This window comes from Notolepis coatsorum, assembly GCF_963971535.1.
Source record: "Notolepis coatsorum genome assembly, chromosome: 3".
Taxonomy (NCBI): domain Eukaryota; kingdom Metazoa; phylum Chordata; class Actinopteri; order Aulopiformes; family Paralepididae; genus Notolepis; species Notolepis coatsorum.
In genome coordinates, this window is record NC_140167.1 from 29,792,177 (window position 1) to 29,816,426 (window position 24,250).

Sequence of the window (24,250 nt, forward strand, 5' to 3'; positions counted from 1 at the left end):
GAGGCATTACCTGGGACTTAAGCCTGCATGTGAACTCATAGAATGTTTCTCATTTTCAACGAATGAGCTTCTATATCCAAATGTTACTCATTCCATTTGAGTGTTTATGGAATGGCTAGACCGTAGACGGAGGCGGTGCGCCGGTAAGGAGGTCTGTCACGCCCCACAAAGCTGCTCACTCGTTACATATGTCTCTCAGTGACGTCATCGGAAGAGCTGAACATTTTTATGTTCATATGTCAACACTGTTCAAGAACGGTATCTGTTTTATTTTCGGTACATGTCATGCACAGTTGCACACTGCAGCTAGAGCACAGGAGGGCTGGACCTCTCCTTCCCTCTGACCCTCTGTGAAGAACATTCCTCGGCTTATCCTGACATTTGAAACCACCTGAAAGCATCTGGAACTTACTTTGCTTTTACAATCGGCTGCACATCTCCTTGGGGAAAAAAACAACAACCCTGGTTGCCCATGTCCCTCTGTTCATATGACCTCACAGAAAGTCATGAAAAGTCAAGAGTCTTACATTTGGACATTTTGTGTGTGTGTGTGTGTGTGTGTGTGTTTGAGTGAGATGGAGATATGAGTGTGTGTCTCTGGCTGCTGGATGTACTCTAAAATCACCTCCACAATTTCTCAATCGAGAAATTCTGCCTTTTTGATGAGCTCAGACTGATCAGATTGTTAAGGGTTTAAGGAAGGCTTTATTATTATTTTTGCCTCCAACTCAAAGCCTTTCATGGTGACCTTTGGGCCACACCGTGAAAGATGGCACTCCTTCACTCATGCATTGAAAAGTACTATTGAGCCTGGAGCAAGCAGCTCAAACGAGCCTGATGTCTTCAACAGAAATTATACATCATATTAACGGTACAACCGCATAGATTGATTTGTACCTGCAAGATTCGGGTGTGGAATTTCCCCAACCTTTAGTGTAAATTTCGTTCCGTTTAGTATTTCACTAAGTAGGTGGTAATAAAACGAATACATGATTGCTGGTGTCCATCCCTGCTCTCTCCAGCTCCTTCTGTAGTTCCTGCTCCATCAGCTCAAGTCGTTGGTTGCTGCCTCTACATCCACCAGGCCAGTTCAAGGAGAGTTTTTTTTTTTTTTTTAATCTTTTTCCCCCTCCTTTTTCCTCCGATTTTCTCCCATCCCAATGTTAGTCGTTATGCCAATTCCCAATCCCCTTCCTGGTCGCTGCGCACTTACCCCCCATCAAGGAGAGGTTTTGCTCTTTGATTCTCTCTACCATTTGGCACTATAGTACTGATTCAGGAATACTATTTTTTAAATTTGTTATTCTTTTTGTCTGCAACCTCCTCTTATTGGCTCTGGAAAATTACCTCCACCTCATGGGAATCCAGCCTGAGAGCTCAAATGTATTTCTCCCCAATTGGATTATCTAACTAAAAGCATGAAGCAAATCATTGTTACTGCTTCTAAAGGCAACAGTCTCATTGTTGGCCAGCGTGGGAATATGAAGTTGCAAGCTATTTCATGTATTTATGGGAAAGTTGTGCACCCTCAAGTGATTTCTGATTGACATATCTGCTAGTCCTAACCTGTAACGATTGTTTACAGCTTGCTGAAGGAATAGCCTAAACTAAAGTAAAAATGTTCCCACAGTTCAGTCTTGATGGGGCTTTTCAGTTGACAAATGGAGCCCCCTGCCCCCCTCTCAATATCACTCTACACACAACGACGAGTCCATAAAGGTTTTATGAGCTGCGGTGAGGAGTTAAGCCATTTGATCTGGGAGCAAATTACTTTCCTATAGAGTTGCAGTCCTAGTTGTGTTCATATATGAACTTTTCTTTTGTAGTTGCAGCCTTATTTTGGTCTGATCTGATCACTTTCCTGTGTGTGTGTGTGCCCCCCCACTCCAGTCTTCAGCTGTTGCTGACATGGATCCTCTTGACTTTTGCTGAGGGAGTGATAATTAGGGATGCCCCGATCACGTTTTTTGCCACCGATACCGATCACCGATCGTCGTGAGCCATATCGGCCGATACCGATCCGATACCGATCGTTTTTGATTAAAACATTTTTTATTTAATTTTATAATTTTTTTTTTTTTATAAAATATATATATTATATAATTAGACTTGTACTTGTATTATCTGCAAGACATCGCCACCATGCAACAAGCTCCACTGTCTGTGTGTACTCTAGTAGCCTCCAGCTACGGCCAGGATTCTCCGGAGCTGCACCTGGACCCTATACTCGAGTAGCCTCGAGCTACGGCAAGGATTCTCCTGCGCTGCAGATGGACCCTATTGGTATAACGTTACTGTGGTCATATCACATTCAACATGCCCTCAGCTCGAATACGCATCGAATCAGTGTTATAAGACATTGATATCAGGAGCTATCTGTAGCTACTGCTAGCCGGATATATAGCGTTAATACAACGCCTCAGTGAATTATTTAGTTCAATGGGACATTTCGTTTTGAACAGTGAACTAACTTGCGCTAACGTGAGCTAGCTGAGGTATCATACACGTCTCTACTAGACTTTGTGGAGCGTTTGTTGATGTCAGGAGCTATCGGTAGCTGGCCGGCTAGATACCGTTCGGTTAGACAATGCCTCATCATGTATTAAACTAAAAGTGAATAGTTGACTGGGTCATTTTGTAACGGTAGCTAAGCTAACGTTAGCTCAGGGAGACGCCGTCCTCCCGTGTCTCGTCCCACTAGACTACTAGACCCGTGTTTACATGCGTGCGGGAGGGGCTGGAGGGATGAGCAGACGCCGCACCACCCGGTGTCTGAGACAGAACTCAGCGACAGCGAGTGAGATCGGTTGACGATCGGCGAAAAGAAAGCATTATCACCGATCACCGATCGCATATTTATACTGATTATCGGCCGATAACGATCGGTGGCCGATCGATCGGGGCATCCCTAGTGATAATGAGTTGTTCTACATCTCTGTTCTGTTCTCTCGCTGACTCTCATGCTCTCTCTGTTGCTGTGTCTCTCTCTCTGTTGCCGTGTCTCTCTCTCTATTGCTGTGTCTCTCTCTGTTGCTGTGTGTCTCTCTCTGTTAGGTTAGGTTAGATTTACTTTATTTGATCAAGGGGGGGACAGCGTACATTAATAAAACATTTTACAAATGTAAATGCAAATGCACCCAATTTTAGCCAAAAGGCTAATTTCCATTGGCAGTCCCCTTGCCAGAAGGTACAGGCAAAAATCCTGTGTGAAAAAGGGTTAGCAATAAAAACAGAATAAAATCAAGATGAATAACATTAGATTGTTGCTGTCTCTCTCTATGTTGCTGTGTCTCTCTCTCTCTCTCTGTTGCTGTCTCTCTCTCTATGTTGCTGTCTATATGTTGTTGTCTCTCACTCTGTCTGACTCTGATTGTCTGTCTCTCTCGTCTCCATCTCTGACTATCTCTGTCTCTCGTCTCTTTGTCTCTCTGACTCTCTCACTCTGTTTCTCATTCTCTTTCCGTCTCTCTCTCTCTCTCTCTCTCTCTCTCTCTCTCTCTCTCTCTCTCTCTCTCCATCCTGACTCTCTCTCTCTCTCTCTCTCTCTCTCTCATCCTGACTCTCTCTCTCTCTCTCTCTCTCTCTCATCCTGACTCTCTAACTCTGTCTTTGTCTCTCTGACTCTCTCTCTCTAATTCAAATACCATAAGCTTTATTGGCATGAAATACAAAGTAGGCTACTTGTTGAGTTTAACATACAAATAATTAAAATAACATCACAAAAATAAAACTCTCTCTCTCTCTCTCTCTCTCTCTCTCTCTCTCTCTCTCTCTCTCTCTCTCTCTCTCTCTCTCTCTCTCTCTCTCTCTCTCTCTCTCTCTCTCTCATATCTCCTCTGATATGAGGAGAGGTGGCCATCACCCTTGAGAAGCCTACATAGCATTCTCTCTGATAAAATAAACGAGAGCGGCAGGTTTTATATTCCATTCTCGCCCCCAAAAAACCATTACAATATTATATCTCTGCTGAATGTCATTGTTTGCAACAGACCGAAGAGAGATTATCTTTGAAATGACTTCACAGAAATCCCCCATAGAATTGTCAGATGAGTTTTTGAAAGACCAAGCAAGTAAAAAAAAAAAATTGACTAGTTTGTGCTTTTTTCTGATCAGTGACGGACCTAAAGGGGGTAGTATTTGACACTGGGCTTAAATATGGTTGACGTCCACGGCTGTCAAACCCACAGCCAGGAAGCATAGTAAGCGGATGAGGGAGACTATTGTGCTCAAGTCTGTTTACTCTTTACGGTACAGTTCACTGAACATTACCGTACTTTTTGGACTATAAGTCGCGGCTTTTTCCCCCATGTTTCGACCCTGCGGCTTATATAACGGTGCGGCTTATATGTGGACAAAACCCGAAAAATCGAAATATTGCTTTTTTTACTGCATTGAAATGGTATTTATCCTTATTTGCTAAACTTAATACAACTTGTAAATGAGTTAACTTGTTATTTGTCCGACAGTATTGTGTCCCAATGGGAGTCATATAGTGCGAAAAGTACGGTAGATATTTCAGCAGAGAGAGCGACGGCAGACAGTCAAGGTTGTGAAGCAAAATGGTGTAGTGAACAGAACAGGTTGGATAACGATGCCTTCCTGTGAAATGTTAGCTGACAAATTCTCCTGTTTATGGCATCTCTACTTTATTAGCAAGTATGAGGCTTTGCAATGACTTTGACGGATACTGCGATAGTTCCGTAATAGGCCTATATCTTCTGGTTTATTAGTTTAGTACGTTTATTACATTTCGATGTTGTTTAAACTTTAAAGGAATTTCAGTGGCCCATTACCATCACAGCCGTATACAGTAATATATTTACCTGCTAAGGCTGCCTTTTTCCCCAGTGAAATTCCAGCTGAATGACTATAAGCTCATATTCAACTCGACTTGTATTAATCTCACATTTCCGGACTTGCTGATGCTGCATATATTCACTCGCTAGAAGAATAGAATATATTTATCATGCACAATTTACATATATATCCAACATTCATCCTCTGCATCTAACCCATCCCGACCAGTTGGGATCAGTGGGCAGCCATAGATCGGCCCCCGGGGACCAACTCCAGCCGCGATGTATGTCCCTAGCAGTGCACGTCTGTATGTCCCTAGCAGTGCACATCTGTATGTCCCTAGCAGACAGTGCACGTCTGTATGTCCCTAGCAGTGCACGTCTGTATGTCCCTAGTAGCAGTGCACGTCTGTATGTCCCTAGCAGTGCACGTCTGTATGTCCCTAGCAGTGCACGTCTGTATGTCCCTAGCAGTGCACGTCTGTATGTCCCTAGCAGACAGTGCACGTCTGTATGTCCCTAGCAGACAGTGCACGTCTGTATGTCCCTAGCAGACAGTGCACGTCTGTATGTCCCTAGTAGCAGTGCACGTCTGTATGTCCCTAGCAGTGCACGTCTGTATGTCCCTAGCAGTGCACGTCTGTATGTCCCTAGCAGACAGTGCACGTCTGTATGTCCCTAGTAGCAGTGCACGTCTGTATGTCCCTAGCAGTGCACGTCTGTATGTCCCTAGCAGTGCACGTCTGTATGTCCCTAGCAGTGCACGTCTGTATGTCCCTAGCAGTGCACGTCTGTATGGTCTGGGAGGAAACTCACGCAAACACGGACGGAACATGCAAACTCCACACAGAAACCCAGGACCTTCTTGCTGTGAGGCAACAGTGCTAAGCAACCACTGCATCACCGTGACGCTCACTACTTCACTCATTGATTGCCTTGATTTACGCAATCAATAAAAATTGCAGCCTATACCGTTTGTGTATTTGTGTGTGTACGTGTGTGTTTCTTCATAACACCAATGTCAATGTGCCATTTTGCTCATAGTAGATGGTGATGGGAAGGCTGGGTGAGAGAGAGAGGGGGATGACGACCGATAAAAGTTTACGAGCCGGAATCCAAACTGCGATAACATGGCCTGCAGGAGCTCCCAGGACACCCCACGTTTAATCACTTTTGTTAAGTAGCTTGTGTGCCTCGGAGACGGTAGTCGTCTCACAGATGACAACTCGGGGAGTCGCGGCGGGCAGGCGCTCATGTTATTTACATGTGTCTGACAGTCTCTGTGTGTGTGTGTCCTCTGTGCAGAGCTTCCGGAGAACTGGACGGACACGAGAGAGACCCTGCTGGAGGGCATGGTGTTCCAGCTCAAGTACCTGGGCGTCACGCTGGTGGAGCAGCCCAAAGGAGAGGAGCTGTCTGCATCCGCCGTCAAGAGGATAGTGGCCACGGTGAGGGACATGACACACACACACACAGATGGACACATGTGGCACACGCTATTCAGACTCTTGAATCACCGCTACTCAGAAAACTATCACTTGAAAATAATATGTTTTTGTCTCTTTATTTGTTTCTCGTCTGTCTCGCTTCATCTCAACACCTCCAACCATTTCCAAACCGCACAACCGTCATCTGATTGTTTCCCCCTGTTTTGACCTGAGTGACACCTCTCGTGAGAAAAGCAGCCGGCTGGCCGCCTTGTATGCCCCCCCCCCCCCCCTCTCCAGGCCAGCGCTGACATTTAAGAGAGATGCAATTAGTTTGGATGCCGCTGCCTCTCGGTTGTATGACTCGCCAGCTTTATTGTGGAGGAAAGGTCTTATTGTTATTAGATCTGGCAGCTCGTCAGCTAGTGAAGATGGAGGCAGCAGAATGGAGGGACGCAGGACTCTGCTGCAGCATGGAGGGAGAGAGAGAGAGAGGTTCTGATCTGAGTGGCTGCCCTTCTGGAAGGATACTGTTTGTCTGCTGAATGAGATCATTTATCATTTTTGTAATCGTTCATATTGAATTGGTAAGGTTTTGTGAGGTCACTGACGCAATCTGGTAGTCATTGTTAGGGGTTAGGGGTAACTCACATATTTTCTCATGCCACAAACACATTTCTTTAAGTATCTTTCACCAGACCGTGTGAACATTTGTATTTTTATAGAGATTCTAAGAACCTGCTTGTTTTCGACTGTGCTGTCGTATATCATTAGCGTCGTGTTGGAAGACTATCAGAGGCTTCTGCTGAACCCCAGATCTGAGTGCATATTTCTCTAATGGCCCTTTTCCATTACATGATACCGGCTCAACTAGACTCGACTCTACTCGCCTTTACTCTCTTTCACTCGCCTTTGTTGTTGGTTTTCCATTGGTACGTGGTACGTCTTTCTGTATGCCCATTGCCCTCAGTTGCCGTTCCGAGCGAGCTGAGGCCACACCAAAAGGTGAAAACACCACAGGCCACTGGTTGGTCAGAGAGAATCGTCTCTTGTAAAACATCTTCTTCTTATCAACCAGGAAATGCACTCAATGTGAAAATCGTATTAGAAGTTGATGAATAATTTATGCACAAACTGTTTTTCAGCTAATCACTTTACTTATAGGTGAAGTATTTCCAATGTTACCTATTTGGTGAAACAAGACGGCTGCTCCTGCCAGACTCACTGCACTATTCTACATGATGGTCGCCTAATGGCAAATACTTAACCTGCAAACATAAGACTGTCCTGACGGCACAATATTGATGTAACTGGGGAAATATGTTGCTGGGGAAATAACTCGTAGTAATGCATGTAACGTTATATCAACGACAATATGAGGTTACCTACATCAGCACCCTGCGGGGGGAAATTAATGAATGAAAATGAGAAATGCAGAGGAGGAAAATGTATAATATAATCTGTTTCCACAATAAATCATCTATTGAGTTTTTGATGGTTATTTATTTGTGCTTTAGAATGTCATGAAACGATCAGAAAATAAGGTTTTATTTCTCTCATTCTTGACTTGTTATCGCTACAGCCATTGTCTCTCCTCGCTCGACCACTGCCGTGCTGCTCTCTCAGCTCAGTAACGCTCTTTGTCTCACATCTTTTATTTTTTTATTTTCGACAACGAGTTATTATCATCTTTTGTACTTCTCCTTTGATTGATAGAGGAAGTGTGTTTTGGGGCTGGAAAACAACGCAGATTTATTTTGCACATAATCTCTAAACAAAACATCCAGACAGTTTTTTTTTTGATCCACTTTTTCTCCCATTTTTTCCATATTTTTCTCCCATCCCAATTTCGTATCATCCAATTCAACCCTCCCCTGTCACGAACGCTGTTTCTTGCCTCCCACAAGCCGGCTGCAATGTGGACTAAGTCATACATAGCACAAGTCCCCTCCGGTACTTGAGGTAACAGCAGTCGCATCTTTTCACCTGCGCAGCTCGATCTCTCAGTGTCAAGGAGTAACGCGTGGGAGGCTCACGCTGCCCCAGACACTTCCTGATTCTACTGCGCAGGCGCACCAACCGACTTGTAGGAGTCGCTTGTTCACAACGTTCGATCCCCACCCTTCAGTTTTCCCTCCCCGTAATACGGCCAATGTGTATTACTGCGGACGACCAGCCAAACTGAAAAACAATGTGGAGAGCTGGATTCGAACACGCGAATCCTAGCGTCTCCACACTGGTAGCGAGTGCCTTGTCCACTACACCACCTAGCCGCCAAAACATTCAGACAGTTATTGAGAGTTATTGAGTTTGAATGTCGTCTCCTGTGAATCCTTATGTTGTGTTAGTTACAGCTCAGTGAAATGATGTAGATGGAATTTCGGATTGCAATGGGGATTGCTATTTCTTCATCAACATCATTTCGGTGATAACAAGGATTCAGTGTCCTCTGATGACGTCACAGAAGGAAATATTCTAACTCATTAACTCGCAATACAGGCTTTCCGCAGGGTCTTAAAAAGTCTTACATTTAATAATGCAGAATTATTTTAGGCCTCAAGTTATTAAATATGATTTGTATAGGTCTTAAAACATGCTGTCATTTCATAATGCACACATACCAGCGCAGACCTTCACTTTTAGAAGCTATGACATCTACCTATTCAGCCCTGCGTTCCACATTGCCCTGTGGCAACTCCTTTTGTGTATCAGTCAGTGCTACTCCCACCAACAGCCACACAGCATTAGTTTACAGAGGAGACATGCTGTGAATAATAGAATCAACTACTTGTATGTGACAAAAAAGCTACTTAAATCAGTAGTGTGGGACTATTTTGCATTTGACCAGAAGGTTGTTGAAGAAAGATGGATATCAAATGCCAATGGGTACAATGTGTCTAACATGCTTTGCATCCTCACCATTCCTATAAGTAAAGTAAAAACCTAAACTAACGTCGGCTGCTAACGTCAACTAAGCTGTGGCCCCAAAACAGTTAAACCAACTGCTATAAGCCATTCTTCTTCTGTGTGTAAATTTGCTATATACTACGCTTTTGACATGGATTAAGCTAATTATCTTTAACAATCCTGATTTAAACACTGGATTAGGAAGTTACTTATATGTTGTGATATCTCGTTTAACCTCTTAACTGGCACAACCCGGCCCTGGGACCTCTTGAGGACGATTTGCCCACCGGCGCGATGGGCCACTTTGCCGACCTCTCGCAGCTTGGGTTTTTAATACAATATATAGAATTAAAGCCCTATTTGTTGCCTGTTGATTGCCCTTACAGGCGACAAAATCTGTTCAGAGGTTCTCAAGTTACATGCCATATATTAGCACTAAAAGTGATCTTTCTTTATTGTATCAGAAACTTCAGAATGTTATCTTTCAAAAGAGACCAGGCTTATGCATGTGCTATACGTATAAAGATACACTTTTCAAAAAAAGTATGCAGTCATCAAGTTCAAGTTTAAAAATTGCCACTTTTCTGGGCGCCAGTTAAGAGGTTAAATCTGTTTGGGGGAAATGTTCGGGCTGCAAAGTTAGCAGCCCCCCCCCCCCCCCCCCCCGAACAATTCATATGGAATTACTTTAATAACTTTTTTGCCAGTATGGCCGTGAAATAGGTATTAAATTCGATTCAAAGTGTTCTTAAAAAGTCCTACATTTAACTTGTTGAATCCTGCAAGAATCCTGCAATAACTGTCAAACTAAATGAATGTGTGAAAGACAGTTTAAACTAAAGCCTCAGGAAATGTGTGCGATTATGCAAAATAAATGGGCATTGTTTTTCGGTGAAGTGCTCTTTTAATTAAGGATGGTAGGAAATAGGGTTGCCACGGTGATGTGAAATTTCCCATGACTAATGATAACACCACTATTACGGTGACACCGGACATTTTACAATATGACGCTCATTATCTGTAGAGCGCTTATTTAGATCTTTAACATTATGCGGCTGGCTGCATTGAGTCACTTGTCTGTCCGCCTACGACAGTTTTTAATACATTTTTAATGACTAGTATCCATTTGTTGGACAGACAGTGTTGATGTTATGTTCTCATTTTAAAATAATCCAATGGATCAATGTAGCTGCAGCCTTATTTAGCGCAAACATACCGTTACTGGTCTGGACTGGTCCTCAGCTCCTCTCCAGTCGAGCTGCTGCTGCAGGGTTTAATCCATAATAACCTGCCGTGTTGTCTCTAGAGCCTCCTTTCTCTCCTTCACACAAAGTTACATCTACTTTTCTACTTCTTCTTTCTACGGAAACCTATAAAATAGATCTGTTGTCTGTGTCCAGACACGTTCAGTTTATAACGTTGTCTGACTGACTAAGTATTGATAACACGCTTTTTACAAATTAGAGTGGGGGTGGTCGCCAAGTTATGTACTTGGTGGATGCCAAGTAACACCGGTATCACCGACTACCGCGGCAAGCCGTCATCAAATTCCCCATCATCAATAACTTTGATTGGTTGGCCTGATTTAAAAACCACTGCTGTCTGAGCTGCAATTTACATTCATGTTGAATACACTGATTAGCTTGATTGATTGCCTTTCTAACCTCTCTCTCCCTCTCCAACTCGTTCTCACTCTCTAACCCTCACTCTTTCTCCCTCTTAACTCTTCCTCTCTCCCTCTGACTATTATCTTTAACTCTTTCTCCCTCTAACTCTTCCTCCTTCTCTCCCTCTGACTATTACCTTTAACTCTTTCTCCCTCTAACTCTCTAACTCTCAAACTCTCTTTCTAATGTCCATCTACCTCTTCCGCTCTCCCACCCCTCCAGGCCAAAGCCAGTGGCAAGAAGCTCCAGAAAGTCACAGTAACTGTTTCCCCCGCGCGGAATAGTCCTTTACGACAGTGCCTCCAACCAGCTGATAGAAAACATCTCCATATACAGGTCAGTCGTCATCTCAATTCGTCTCTCTCTCTCTCCCCCCCCCCCCATCTCTCTCCCCCCCCCCCCCTCTCTCTCTGGGGATTATATCTATTCCCTGCACATCCCCAGTGTCCCTGACTCAACCGGGCGTTCCCACGGTTATCGAACGCTATCATCATCATCCTCCGTTTGTCTTTTTCGCCCTGCAATAAAACAGAAGTGGTTATTCTCCCCCTCCCGCTTTCATCTGCCCTCATCCATCACGGTGAGGCTGAGGCGGGGTGGTCCGGGGCCCCGAGTGTGGGTTTGTGTGCGAGTGTCTGAGGGCATACCCTGTCTCATCAATCTCTTCCCTCTGGAGTGCATTATAACAGTGTGGTCTGTCTGAGCTTTCACCTCGAGTGTGACTGCTGACATACACACACACACCTGTGGATGACACGGCACCCTTTAACTTGCCACTGCTTGTGTGATTTGAACAATCGAACCCAGACTGGAGTCTAATAACGCTTTTGGGTGAGACGGCTCCGACTCTAATCTCTTTTCCAACTTCCCACATAATTGTTGGGGCGAGAAATGGACTTTCACATCATCTCGTTTAGGAGGAGAGTGAATTCTTCTAAAAAGCGGTCAGCATCTCAGCCCAGTCTCCCACATCATCACAGTCTGAGTCACTGGCCTCACCCACTGCTTTTCTGGGAGCTTGTTTCCTCCCAGCTGGTTTTGTCATTGTTGAAGTAAATACACAGGGCGTTTTCACTTACATTTATATCACATTCGATTGTCAATATTTTGTGCATGTTCAGCATTTTTCCTCTTGATTAAAAATGTTCTCCAATTAAACCTGTCCTGCCTGCTCTGGATAGGCGGCTGTACAAAGTTTGAATATTCGCCCCGATGACGGGGTGAGCATAGCGATTGGCTGCCGCCCAACAGCGGGGCGAGCATAGTGATTGGCTGCCACCCAACAGCTGGGCGAGCACAGTGATTGGCTGCCGCCCACAAATAAATCAGAAAAGAACAAGTTGATTTACTATCAAGGGTTGGAGGACACTTCACTGACCCCACATGAACGCTTGTTAATTTAAAAAGAAATTGGAGATCCGATCATCACAGAATGGTCGCCTCGTTGTTGGGGATCTTCCGACACGGATCAAAAGAGCCTTTCCAGGTTATCCTGTTAGTGGATTGAATCCTCTAATTCAACTGACTCAGGAACTCTTGTCTGGTAACCTCCTAAGGGAGTGGGGGTGCGTACAGAATGATGAGTGAGATACTTCTATACACCCTCCTGGGATCACAGCAGGACTTGCTCATGCAGCCTGCCTGGCTGGCTTTTAATTGACCTATTTCAAACTCCACCCTCATTTCTTGATCCTCCAATCACATTCACATTCCAATCACATTCCCTTGGGACAGGGAAGCAACAGTTGTGAGTGGAGGGCCAAGGAAAGAGGGCGGGGTTTGAGATGGGTCAATTAAAAGCCAGCCAGGCTGCGTGAGGCCAGTTCAGCTGTGACCCCAGGAGGGTGTGAAGACATAAAGCAGAGTCTGCAGTGTCTCACACCCTTCCTGAGAGCTCCTCCACCAGACATCTGCTAAAGAAGATGGACAAGTCATAAATGAAATGGATGGGCTTAGACGGCCAATTTCCCTACTCTCTCCCTCCCCAACAACTGCCATAAATCTCGGACACAGCGCAGCCCTGCAGCAGGGGCTTCATATGTCCTGCAGCAGGGGCTTCATATGTCCTGCAGCAGGGGCTTTATATGTCCTGCAGCAGGGGCTTTATATGTCCTCTAGCAGGGGCTTTATATGTCCTCTAGCAGGGGCTTTATATGTCCTCTAGCAGGGGCTTTATATGTCCTCTAGGAGGGACCTATATGTCCTCTAGCAGGGGCTTTATATGTCCTCTAGCAGGGGCTTTATATGTCCTCTAGCAGGGGCTTTATATGTCCTCTAGGAGGGACCTATATGTCCTCTAGCAGGGGCTTTATATGTCCTCTAGCAGGGGCTTCATATGTCCTCTAGCAGGGGCTTTATATGTCCTCTAGCAAGGGCTTTATATGTCCTCTAGCAGGGGCTTTATATTTCCTCTAGCAGGGGCTTTATATGTCCTCTAGCAGGGGCTTTATATGTCCTCTAGCAGGGGCTTTATATGTCCTGCAGCAGGGGCTTTATATGTCCTGCAGCAGGGGCTTTATATGTCCTCTAGCAGGGGCTTCATATGTCCTGCAGCAGGGGCTTCATATGTCTTCTAGCAGGGGCTTTATATGTCCTCTAGCAGGGGCTTCATATGTCTTCTAGCAGGGGCTTTATATGTCCTGCAGCAGGGGCTTTATATGTCCTGCAGCAGGGGCTTTATATGTCCTCTAGCAGGGGCTTTATATGTCCTCTAGCAGGGGTTGTATTTTTCCTGCAGCAGGGGCTTTATTTTTCCTCTAGCAGGGGCTGTATTTTTCCTGCACCAGGGGCTGTATTTTTCCTCTAGCAGGGGCTGTATTTTTCCTGTAGCAGGGGCTTTATGTCCCTAAACTTTTTCTTTTTCTTTTTTCAGCTTGCATTTTTACATGCCTGAGTCATTAGTTGTTGTCACTTTAGTTGTCCCTCCCAGAGTGATGTCCCTGTTGTAGGGAGCAGAGAATGAAGGGCAGATGGCAGACATCCATTACAGCTCTCCTGTCGTTCCAGGCCGCTTCGCTGATCACCGACGCACCCGTCACTTAGGTCTTGGGGTGATGACATCATTGGACGTGATAGTTGATCATAGTGAAGCAGAGCTATTTTTAGCGCTTGTTGGAGACCAGACCCTGTACCTGAGATGATGATGAGAGGCAGGATTGATCCCATCTGACTTGAAAGGCTTGGAACGTCGTCAAGTAAGCTGACCTGCAGTTCAGCATCCTGCTGAGTAGCGCTACAAGGTTGCTTTATGTTTGACGGACACAACATTTACAAGGCGTACAACGGCATGCCCGGTCTGCTTCAGAGTTAAGAGTCTTCACTTGAGAGAGGCCAGGCCCAATCCAATAAGAGTACAATATAACCCCCCCCCCCCTGGCCTCTGGGTAGTTAGAGGGGTGGAGACGGTGGGTGTGGTGCGATGAGGACGTTGTTTTTGTAGCAGAATGGAATGGACTTGCGTCATTTGGGACACAGCACAGATGTCCACACAGCGCACATGCTCAGTTAAAAACTACTATTTTGTTCTGCACTTCGTAATCCGTGTGTGTGTGTGTGTGTGTATGAGTGTTTGAGCATGTGCAGAGAAGAGGGGTGGACTGTGCAGCTGTGTTTGAGCGTGCCAGCTGGGTGCAGGGGTGTTGGATGTAGTTTGGGAACATCATGGGGGGGGGGGGGGGGGGTTAAGGGCTTAGTGGAGATTAGGTCACATGATTGCTCTGCTTGATCTGTGATGACACTGGAGTCTTGTGTGATTTTTTTTTTTTTTTTTAGTTTTATTTATTTTTGTAAAAGTGTGTGTGTGTCCCTCTCAGAATATCCTACTGCACAGCGGACAAGATGCACGACAAAGTGTTCGCCTACATCGTCCAGAGCCAACAGAACGAGACCCTGGAGTGTCACGCCTTCCTTTGCACTAAGAGAAAAGTGGTAAGTTAACGAGCAGCGTGGATGACGTCTGTGTTTCCGTGGGCACAGACACGCAGCAGGCTGTTGTGCTAAAAGCGTCTGCATTTGAACGCAATGTAAACGTAAAAGTGCCAGCTACACACTGTCGCATTGGCAATGGGTCATGGACCATTTGAAATGAACTGGATGGGCAGATCTGTAACCTTCCTCATAGCCTAGTTGTTAGCGCTGTTGTTTACATAAAGGATAATCAACGAGACGCTGCCCGTTGAACTGTTTCGAGGCACAACGTGGAGGCGAGGAACCACCCGACATGTAGCGCCGCCACGGATTGCCTTAAAACTGTTTCCTACAAGTTGATTATTCACCATATACCATGGTCATTTGCCAATAATATATAAAGGAAATCATTCACACATTTTTGGTGAGTTTTACACTTGTCATTGGTGTGTTTTCCTTCCCGGGCGGCCACTGGTTTATCACGTTGATAAGTCAGCTGTGCTTCGCCGCACTTGATGCCAAGTAAGCTTTGACTGCTGTGCTGTTGCTATGGTTACAGGTGAGGTAGCGGATGAATTTAGAACGGTGATTAAACTTGAGCCAAACTACGTGCGCATTAAATGGTTTTAACGCACACACCTCCCGGCCAATCGGAAAAGAGCATTCACCCAGACCATGGTGTGATTCTAATTAAATGCATGGCAAAACGGCCATGTCCAAAGGCCCATTAAGGCAGGCACAGTTATCATTAGTTACGCCCTTGCGCTAAGCTGTAGAGGTTAGAGCTGCATCTGCATACATGCAGTGACACTCGAGTCAAAGGTGCCGCCCTGCTCGATGGGAGCAGCTGAAGGTTAAGTGTCTTGCTCAAGGACACTTCGACACGCTGCCGGGAGGAGCCAGAATTGAAGCGGGAACCTTCAGATTACCAGACAGCCGCTCTACCCCCTTAGCCACTGTCACCCCACAAGTTCCCAGCTTATCGAGACTAGCCGGTCCTGTAACGTTATGTCTCTAAGGAAGAGAGTCATGTCATTATTAAAATCCAATGAAATAATTAAGTAGGGATGCTCGATATTGGCTTTTTTACCGATACCGATATACCGATATTGTCCAACTCTTAATTTCCGATACCGATATATGCAGGGTCCCCCCCCCCCCAAAAAAACTGAATAATTTCAGGTAATTAACATTACATATGTCTTGTTGTGGAATTAACATAACATTATGCATACTTTTGACAATAAATAAAATCAGAATTTGTTCTTACTTGCTTGCCTGGGTAAATAAAGGTTATAGAAATGTAAAAAAAAAAAAAAAAAATTAAAACCGATACCGATATTTTCCGATATCACATTTTAATGCCAATATCGGCCGATAATATCGGACATCCCTATAATTAAGTAATAATAACTCAAACAATTGTCATACAGTAAATCAAATCACTGGTGATTGTCTATCGATTGTATGTTAATTTATCCTCGGCCATGAATAACTTTAGAGTTTTGTTGAATTGCCTTGTGCGCTTCACTCTGTCAGTCGGTCAGTCGGTTGCTTTCCAGGGCGGCTGAACGTGCAAAGTGGTCAAAGGCTACATTTCACTAAAGTCGAAAGATGAGGAGGAAACTAAACTCGTGTTCCAGGTTCACTTCTTGTGTGAGGGGAAGGAACACGACGTCGATGCCAAAGCACCTCAAGGTCTTCCCACCAAATAATATCGATAGTGGTATCGGACTCGGATCGTTAAGCAGTCTCGGAAATGGTATCAATATCGATTTTTTTGTAAAAAAAAATATATAAATAAAAAGTAAAAGAAAATAGAAAAGATCGCCACCCCTACTCGTTGGTGGACTGGCGGCCGTGACGGCCCTGCTATGTTCTCTGCGATGGAGAGTGACATGAGGCTGAACGCGAGGCCGCAGGACGGCCTCTGCTCCCTCTCTCCTCCCTGGGGGTTTGGTGAATGAGCTCACCACTCCCTCTCTTTCCTTCCCCTTGCTAATTTGGCTCGGGCCAAAAGGCCACGTATCCTCCCAGCTACATAAACAACTTGTCAGGGAGATGAGGAGAAGAAGAAGGAGCCCCCACGGGCCCCACCTCCCACCCCTCCCATGTATCTGTTAAGGAGGTTATCCCTGCATTCGTTGCTGGTTCCCATCTCTATGGTACACCATGTAGTTCCTTTACTGTGCGTATGTGTACTCTAACAACACACATTGGATCTGAAGCTCATTAGGGTGTTTTATTTGTTTTTGTTATGTTTTTTTTACCCTCTCTCTCTCTCCCTCTCTACCTCCCCTCCCTCCCTCTTTCTCTCTCTCTCTCTCTCTCTCTCTCTCTCTCTCTCCATCCATCCAGGCCCAGGCGGTTACGTTAACAGTGGCCCAGGCCTTCAGAGTGGCATTTGAGTTCTGGCAGGCTGCCAAAGAAGGTACGCATGGTCGCCACTGACGACCGGAGGAGTGTGACGGATGTCTTGTGTTCTATGAGCGGAACCGTCCCTTTCCTTCTCCTATATTGCCAACCCACCGCCCCCTGGCACTTTTCTCTAATTTCTCTCTTTTTTCACCCTTTCACCTATTCTCTCCATATATTCCATCCTCCCTCACTGTTGTTATTCTCTCCATGTACTGTAACTACCCTGTGCCTCTACAGAGCGTTGAGGGGCCAAGCAGTGAGTCTCTCTTCGACGCAGTGGTTTCCCCCCCGGACAATGTGGCAACATAAATCCCCCTGTCTTCCCCTGGACTTAGCCTTGACCACCCCCCCCCCCCCCCCCCCCATCCCCCCATCCCCCTCTCTGGTGGTGTTCACAATACTGGAGCAGTGTTTAGCCAGTCCCACCTGTCACTGTTCTCACACATCACACATGCACACACACACACACATACACACCCACGCACACACACACACACACGCACGCACACACAGAGGAATGTCCTCATTGATCAGTGCAGCCCCTCTGTGGTTAAACCATCAGTGAGGCCTGGTTTAGCTTAGTAGAGCCTCTTCATTAAGAGCAGCTCAGTCATGTTTAAAGAGGCATCAGAGATATTGACAAGCAGCGGGGAGTGGAGAGAAGGAGAGAGGAGAGAGGGGATAGAGGAGAGGAGAGGAGAGAGAGAGAGGAAGCCTGGGGCAGAGGTGGAGCGTCTGGCCACAGTAAATCTCTGTCTGCGTCCCCGTGCTGTTGCTACTTCTGGTGAGAACGAGGTTCACATGTGTGGGAGTCTTGATTCTCCATGGATGTGTTGCTCTCCTCTTCCTCCTCCCTTCTGTATGAAACTCATTTAGCTCTTGCCTCATAAACTATTTAGACGTTTGTTGTCTGTGAAACTTCTGAAACATGCAATCTCTTTTTAAAGATAGACATTGCAAAGTGTCCTTAATAGTAGGCTACTCATGGAGGATAAGCATACATACACGCACGTGGTCCAAGAGGCAGACGCAGAGAGATGGTTCGCACAGAAGACATTCGCACAGAGTGCTGTGTAAGGGAGGTGTCTCGCTCACACACACACACACACACACACACACACACACACACACACACACACACACACACACACACACACACACACACACACACACACACACACACACACACACACAGCCGCTCGTGCTTTACCCCAGCTCAGCAGAACATGCATGTAATTTACTGCATGTATGACTCCCATGTAAATGAGAGGTCCTGGGGGGTGTTCCCCCTTTCATACACAGGGGAGGGAGGGGGGGGGGGGGGGGGGCAGGTTGAGATGCCACCACCACTTGTATCCCCTCTGCCTTCTAACACGGGCGCTACCGGCTGTACACTTGGAATACTGTGTCTGCTGCTGCTGCTGCTGCTGCTGCTGCTGCTGTCACTCCGACACCTGGTCCAACTGTCAGGTCGTCTTCTCTCTTTTCCTCGTCTGATGAAAATCCCTCTCCTCCCCCATCTCACCAGCCGTCTTCGGCGATCACTGTCAGGGAGACGGGAGTAGGAGGGAGGGGGATGGGGAGAGAGGGCAGGAGAGCATGAAAAGGGGGGTAAAATGGAGAGAGAGAGAGAGGAGGAGGAGGAGGAGGAGGAGGGGGGGGGGGGGGGGGGGGGTGAGGTAGGGAAAGCGCAAGAGTGATCGGAAAATGACTGTGAGAGAGAGAGACACAATGGCAGCTCATCAGCCCCCCTGAAAGCTTGGGGTGCCAGTGGCATTGATCCTGCCTTACTGAGATGTTATTTATTCAAACCCCTACACACACGCACGTGTGTGTGCGCGCGCGCGCACAATACTCTGGCATTTTTACCACAGCTCCCTTTTTGAAAGCATCTTAATTTGGCCACATTTCCATTTGATTTGGTTATTCTCCCAGAGAAACAAGGCTGCTCATCGTCACTCCACGCCGCTCAGCTTGGCTCTCGGCTGAATATTAAAAACGGCAAATTAGCATGTACACCGTGCAGCTTCACTTCACTCTTTCACCTCAGTCTCTCACTTCCCCCTCGCCCCCTCATCCCTTCTGTTTTATCTACTACTCTCTTTATCTATCTGTCTCCACTCTCTCTCTCTCTCCACTCTCTCTCTCTCTCTCTCCCATTTTTTGTCTCCTCTCCTGGCTCGCTTGGTATTTGGTAACCCCCCCCCCCCCCCCCCCCCTCTCCCAATTTGCCCCGGCTGTGTTTTTCTCCTCTTTCTTAACACAATGCAGCTGATGAGAGGGAGAATGGAGGCGTAGCGGCAGAGCGAGGGTGGGGTTGCGCGGGGGTTTGTCGAGGTTGCGAGAGATATCCGTGTAAAGAAAGTAGTGGTGTTCTCTCTCGTGGCAGAGAGAAAGGGAGTGAGCTGAGGGAGAGAGAGCCCTTTGATTCTGCTGCATAGGATACACGAGACTCCAGAGGACTGGGGCAGGAAAAGGCACGTGTCTAGTATCTCCGTCTAGTTGCTGCTCTTGTCTTACAAACCCACCCGCCCCCCCCCCCCCCCCCATACACGTCTTGACCCACATCGATCTCACAGCAGCTTTCGTATCTCTGCACAAGAAATCCCCAAATCGCTGTGCATCAGACCGATATTCATATTTGCAGCGTATTCAATATAAACAACACAACAAACATTGAACTGGTGTATCGGTTATTTTCCCGCACTATGTTCGGCAGTGGTTTTATGCCTTTTTGGACTGAAAGCCATCTGTTGGTACGACCGCTGGGTGGGACTCGGGTTCCCAGGGAGGGGTTTGGAACACACCCATTGCTAAGCTATACCTTTGCTCTCGCGGGGGAAGCGGATTGGCCCCAAATGGGAATCTGTGTCGTTTTATGCTTTTTTCAGACCCAAGGATGGTTAAGGAATCATATAACATTGCCTTAATGAAAGCCGTGCCCTTGAGGGACGAGCCGACATTGGCTTTTAATCGCCATCCAGGTTAAAAGGAATCCTCCGTTGCGGTGGGTCTGTTGCCAAGCCCTTTGAAGAATGATCAGACCTTTTCATAGGGTTTCATGTTTTCCTGAGTGCCGTGTGTGTGTGTGTGTGTGTGTGTGTGTGTGTGTGTGTGTGTGTGTGTGTGTGTGTGTGTGTGTGTGTGTGTGTGTGTGTGTGTGTGTGTGTGTGTGTGTGGCTATACTGTGTTGGTGTGTGTGTGTGTGTGGCTATACTGTGTTGGTGTGTGTGTGTGTGTGGCTATACTGTGTGTGTGTGTGTGAGGCTATACTGTGTTGGTGTGTGTCGTTTTCAAGTTTGACAGTGAAGGGACATGAGTATGAATGCACCCACACATCCCGCTGGACCTACAACGGTGTCAGACCTTCTCTTTGAAAACCCATTAGAACTACCGGTAACTACAGCAGAGCAAGGGTGAGTCAGCGAGGTCGGCGTTCTGCAGGAAATGTGAGGAGAGCTGCAGAGTCTGCTTGGATCGGTGACCCGCACTACACTGTAAGCCCTGTTCCCAGCAGCGTTAGGGAATCTGAGCCCCATGCTACTTGCCGGTGGAGTGGAAGAAATTGCCTGGCCGCGTCTTGAGGAAAAGCAGAGTAGCGTTTGGTTCTACTCTATTTAAATCCTGCGGTTACTGCGCGCTGTGTTTAAAGTGCAGCTTTTTTTTTGCCACACGTTTCACCATCGGCACACCCAGCCCAAGCAATCCAGAGATCAGTTTGGAGCTAGCTCGAGTAAATTGCTGTCATAGTTCTACCCATCCATTTACACATGTTATAAACATTGCGTACGAAGCATAAATACTCACCTCTTCAGCGGTTCGAGAAGTAAACCGTTCTCTCATTGTAGCGCCACAAAGGGGTTTGACCTCTGGTTCTGTGGCTGTGAACCTGGGATTAAGGCCTTGCTGTGTTTTTGCTGACTGCTTTCTCTCTCTCTTTCTCCCCTCCCCCTCTCTCCCCCACACATAGAGAAGGAGAAGCGGGTGAAGTTGGGTTCTGATGGGGAGGCAGCCAGCAGCTCCCAGTCGGAGAGCTCAGCCAGCCTGGGCAGTGTGAAGGGAGGAGGTGAGTCACTGTCACCCATCATCACATCTCTTTCTCCCTCTCCCTCTCTCTCTCTCTCTCTCTCTCTCCCTCTCTCCCTCTGTCAATGGCCATCATAGCCTCCGGGGAGGGGATACTATTCAACCACTACAAAGGTCGGCCTATTTGTATGCTGCAGGTCAGGTCACAATAATGAGGGCGTTCTTGGATGTCCTTATTATCTAGGAATCTATCATCACAATGAGCAGCAAATGCCACGATAAACACTGAGCCTGTTTGACATTTTTAGGAAGATTATGATTATGATGATGTTTTATGATATTTGAAGAGAGGAGGCTCCTTTTGACACGTGTATCCATGAAAACCCTCGGCTCGCTAATCCTCCAGGCGGCGACGCTGCTAACCGTTTCCTACGCGCGTGACATCAGAAAGCCGCCCTTTGGAACACTGAGGGAACACTAGAGTCTCTCTGGCCGCACGCCGATGACAGCCAGTCTACCAACAGGAAGACGGGGAAACGCTGTTTATTTAAAGAGCGAGTGGATGCCCACATTCTTTCATATCCCTGGAGCTTCCTCTTCCATAGAATTCTCCCAAGCTGACTGATCACAGGACGTGAGGCTGTTTCCTCCAAACATGTTGTTGACGATCACTGAAGCAGGCGGCCTCTGGGCCTTATTAGCTCCATTTGTTGTCAACAACCTAAGATACGATAAGATACAAGTTGCATCCTACAGCCAGTGGTTAAGTGGCTCTATACTATCTCTATAGAACCCCTCCCCCCCCTTTCTCTTTGTGTGGGCGGTTGTGTCCGTGTGTTCATGTCTGGGCCTCCGGGGGATACGCAAGAAAAGACACATTCTGTACAAGTGGCCAATGATGGCATTCTCCTCCCGTCTGTTGGCGGAGTGGAGGGTACAACTGAGGCAGATCAACCTCAAGAGCAGAGGAAAAACATTGCGCCTGGCTTCCTCCTCGTGCAGAGAAACATCAGTTTTAGTGCCTGGCTTCCTCCTCGTGCAGAGAAACATCAGTTTTAGTGCCTGGCTTCCTCCTCGTGCAGAGAAACATCAGTTTTAGTGCCTGGCTTCCTCCTCGTGCAGAGAAACATCAGTTTTAGTGCCTGGCTTCCTCCTCGTGCAGAGAAACATCAGTTTTAGTGCCTGGCTCCCTCCTCGTGCAGAAAAAACATCAGTTTTAGTGCCTGGCTCCCTCCTCGTGCAGAGAAACATCAGTTTTAGTGCCTGGCTCCCTCCTCGTGCAGAAAAAACATCAGTTTTAGTGCCTGGCTCCCTCCTCGTGCAGAAAAAACATCAGTTTTAGTGCCTGGCTCCCTCCTCGTGCAGAAAAAACATCAGTTTTAGTGCCTGGCTCCCTCCTCGTGCTGCAGAGAAACATCAGTTTTAGTGCCTGGCTCCCTCCTCGTGCAGAGAAACATCAGTTTTAGTGCCTGGCTCCCTCCTCGTGCAGAAAAAACATCAGTTTTAGTGCCTGGCTCCCTCCTCGTGCAGAGAAACATCAGTTTTAGTGCCTGGCTCCCTCCTCGTGCAGAAAAAACATCAGTTTTAGTGCCTGGCTCCCTCCTCGTGCTGCAGAGAAACATCAGTTTTAGTGCCTGGCTCCCTCCTCGTGCAGAGAAACATCAGTTTTAGTGCCTGGCTCCCTCCTCGTGCAGAGAAACATCAGTTTTAGTGCCTGGCTCCCTCCTCGTGCAGAGAAACATCAGTTTTAGTGCCTGGCTCCCTCCTCGTGCCACCAGGTGAAACATCAGTTTTAGTGCCTGGCTTCCTCCTCGTACCACCAGGTGAAACATCAAGTCAAGAGTCACTTTATTGTCCCATCAGCTGGGTCTTGGGCTTACACCCACTACAGCCACAGACACATACATACAGACATGACACAACACAACTGACTCCAAACAATACACAATATAAAAGATACAGTAAAGTACCTGCACAGCAGGATGTCTGGCAACACCACATTAGAATAGTATACACCAATAATATAATATTAATATTATAATATTATAGTATACACGATAATATAACAACCAAATATCCGTTATTCGATAGTTGCCCTTTATCTGGCACTATTTAAAAGTTTAACTGAGATCGGAATAAAGGAGTTTTTAAACCTATTTAGTCTAGAGCGTGGAACTCTAAAGGCCCTCCCATAGGGCAGTAGCTCAGAGGGGTCCGAGACTATTCTATTGGCTAAGAGCGGGCATAAGACATGGGAGGGGTCCGAGACTATTCTATTGGCTTGCCTTAGAGTAGCCTGTTCAAAAATAGACTGCAGGGATGGGTGACCTTTCACCCCTATGATCTTCCATGCAGTCTGCATCAGACGGACCAGTTTGGACTTTAATTGTACAGACAGGTTACCAAACCAAGCTGTAATACCGTATCTGATGAGACTCTCTAATACAGATTGGTAGAAAAGTAACATACATTTTTGATCTACACCATGCACTCTTAAGGCGACGTAGAAAGTGCAGTCGTTGTTGTAGTCTGCTACACAGGCTATCTACATGGGTGTTCCAGGTTAGTGTGTCATCGACAAAAATCCCAAGATATTTATATGAAGAGGCCTGTGAGATGGACTGTGTGTGGATGACCACAGTCCTGTGGTCCCCAACACCTCTGGGGTCAAACACCATCTCCTCAGTCTTTTTAACATCTAAAACCAGACAGTTTTAGTGCCTGGCTTCCTCCTCGTACCACCAGGTGAAACATCAGTTTTAGTGCCTGGCTTCCTCCTCGTACCACCAGGTGAAACATCAGTTTTAGTGCCTGGCTTCCTCCTCGTACCACCAGGTGAAACATCAGTTTTAGTGCCTGGCTTCCTCCTCGTACCACCAGGTGAAACATCAGTTTTAGTGCCTGGCTTCCTCCTCGTACCACCAGGTGAAACATCAGTTTTAGTGCTAGTGGGGATCTATCCCTAAAAGCGACTCTGACAGGAGCCGTGGGCCTGATACGGCACTACTGTCTGGGGACTGACAGGTGTTTTTGAGAAGATTCAAGACTCTGTCTTGGAAATGGATGCGGTAATGGAGAGGTTTCGTGTCATACCACAGAGCAT

At 46.6% G+C, this 24,250-nt stretch overlaps 1 protein-coding gene across 1 annotated transcript in view; it reads left to right on the plus strand.

Annotated features, from left to right (window-relative positions):
• ldlrap1b (low density lipoprotein receptor adaptor protein 1b) overlaps nucleotides 1–24,250 on the plus strand; it is a 60,966-nt gene that overhangs the window by 26,052 nt on the left and 10,664 nt on the right. The window contains 6 exon segments of the mRNA XM_084309741.1: nucleotides 6,102–6,244; nucleotides 11,020–11,067; nucleotides 11,069–11,133; nucleotides 14,610–14,724; nucleotides 17,062–17,134; nucleotides 21,092–21,187. Coding sequence (XP_084165867.1) covers nucleotides 6,102–6,244; nucleotides 11,020–11,067; nucleotides 11,069–11,133; nucleotides 14,610–14,724; nucleotides 17,062–17,134; nucleotides 21,092–21,187 — 540 coding nt within the window.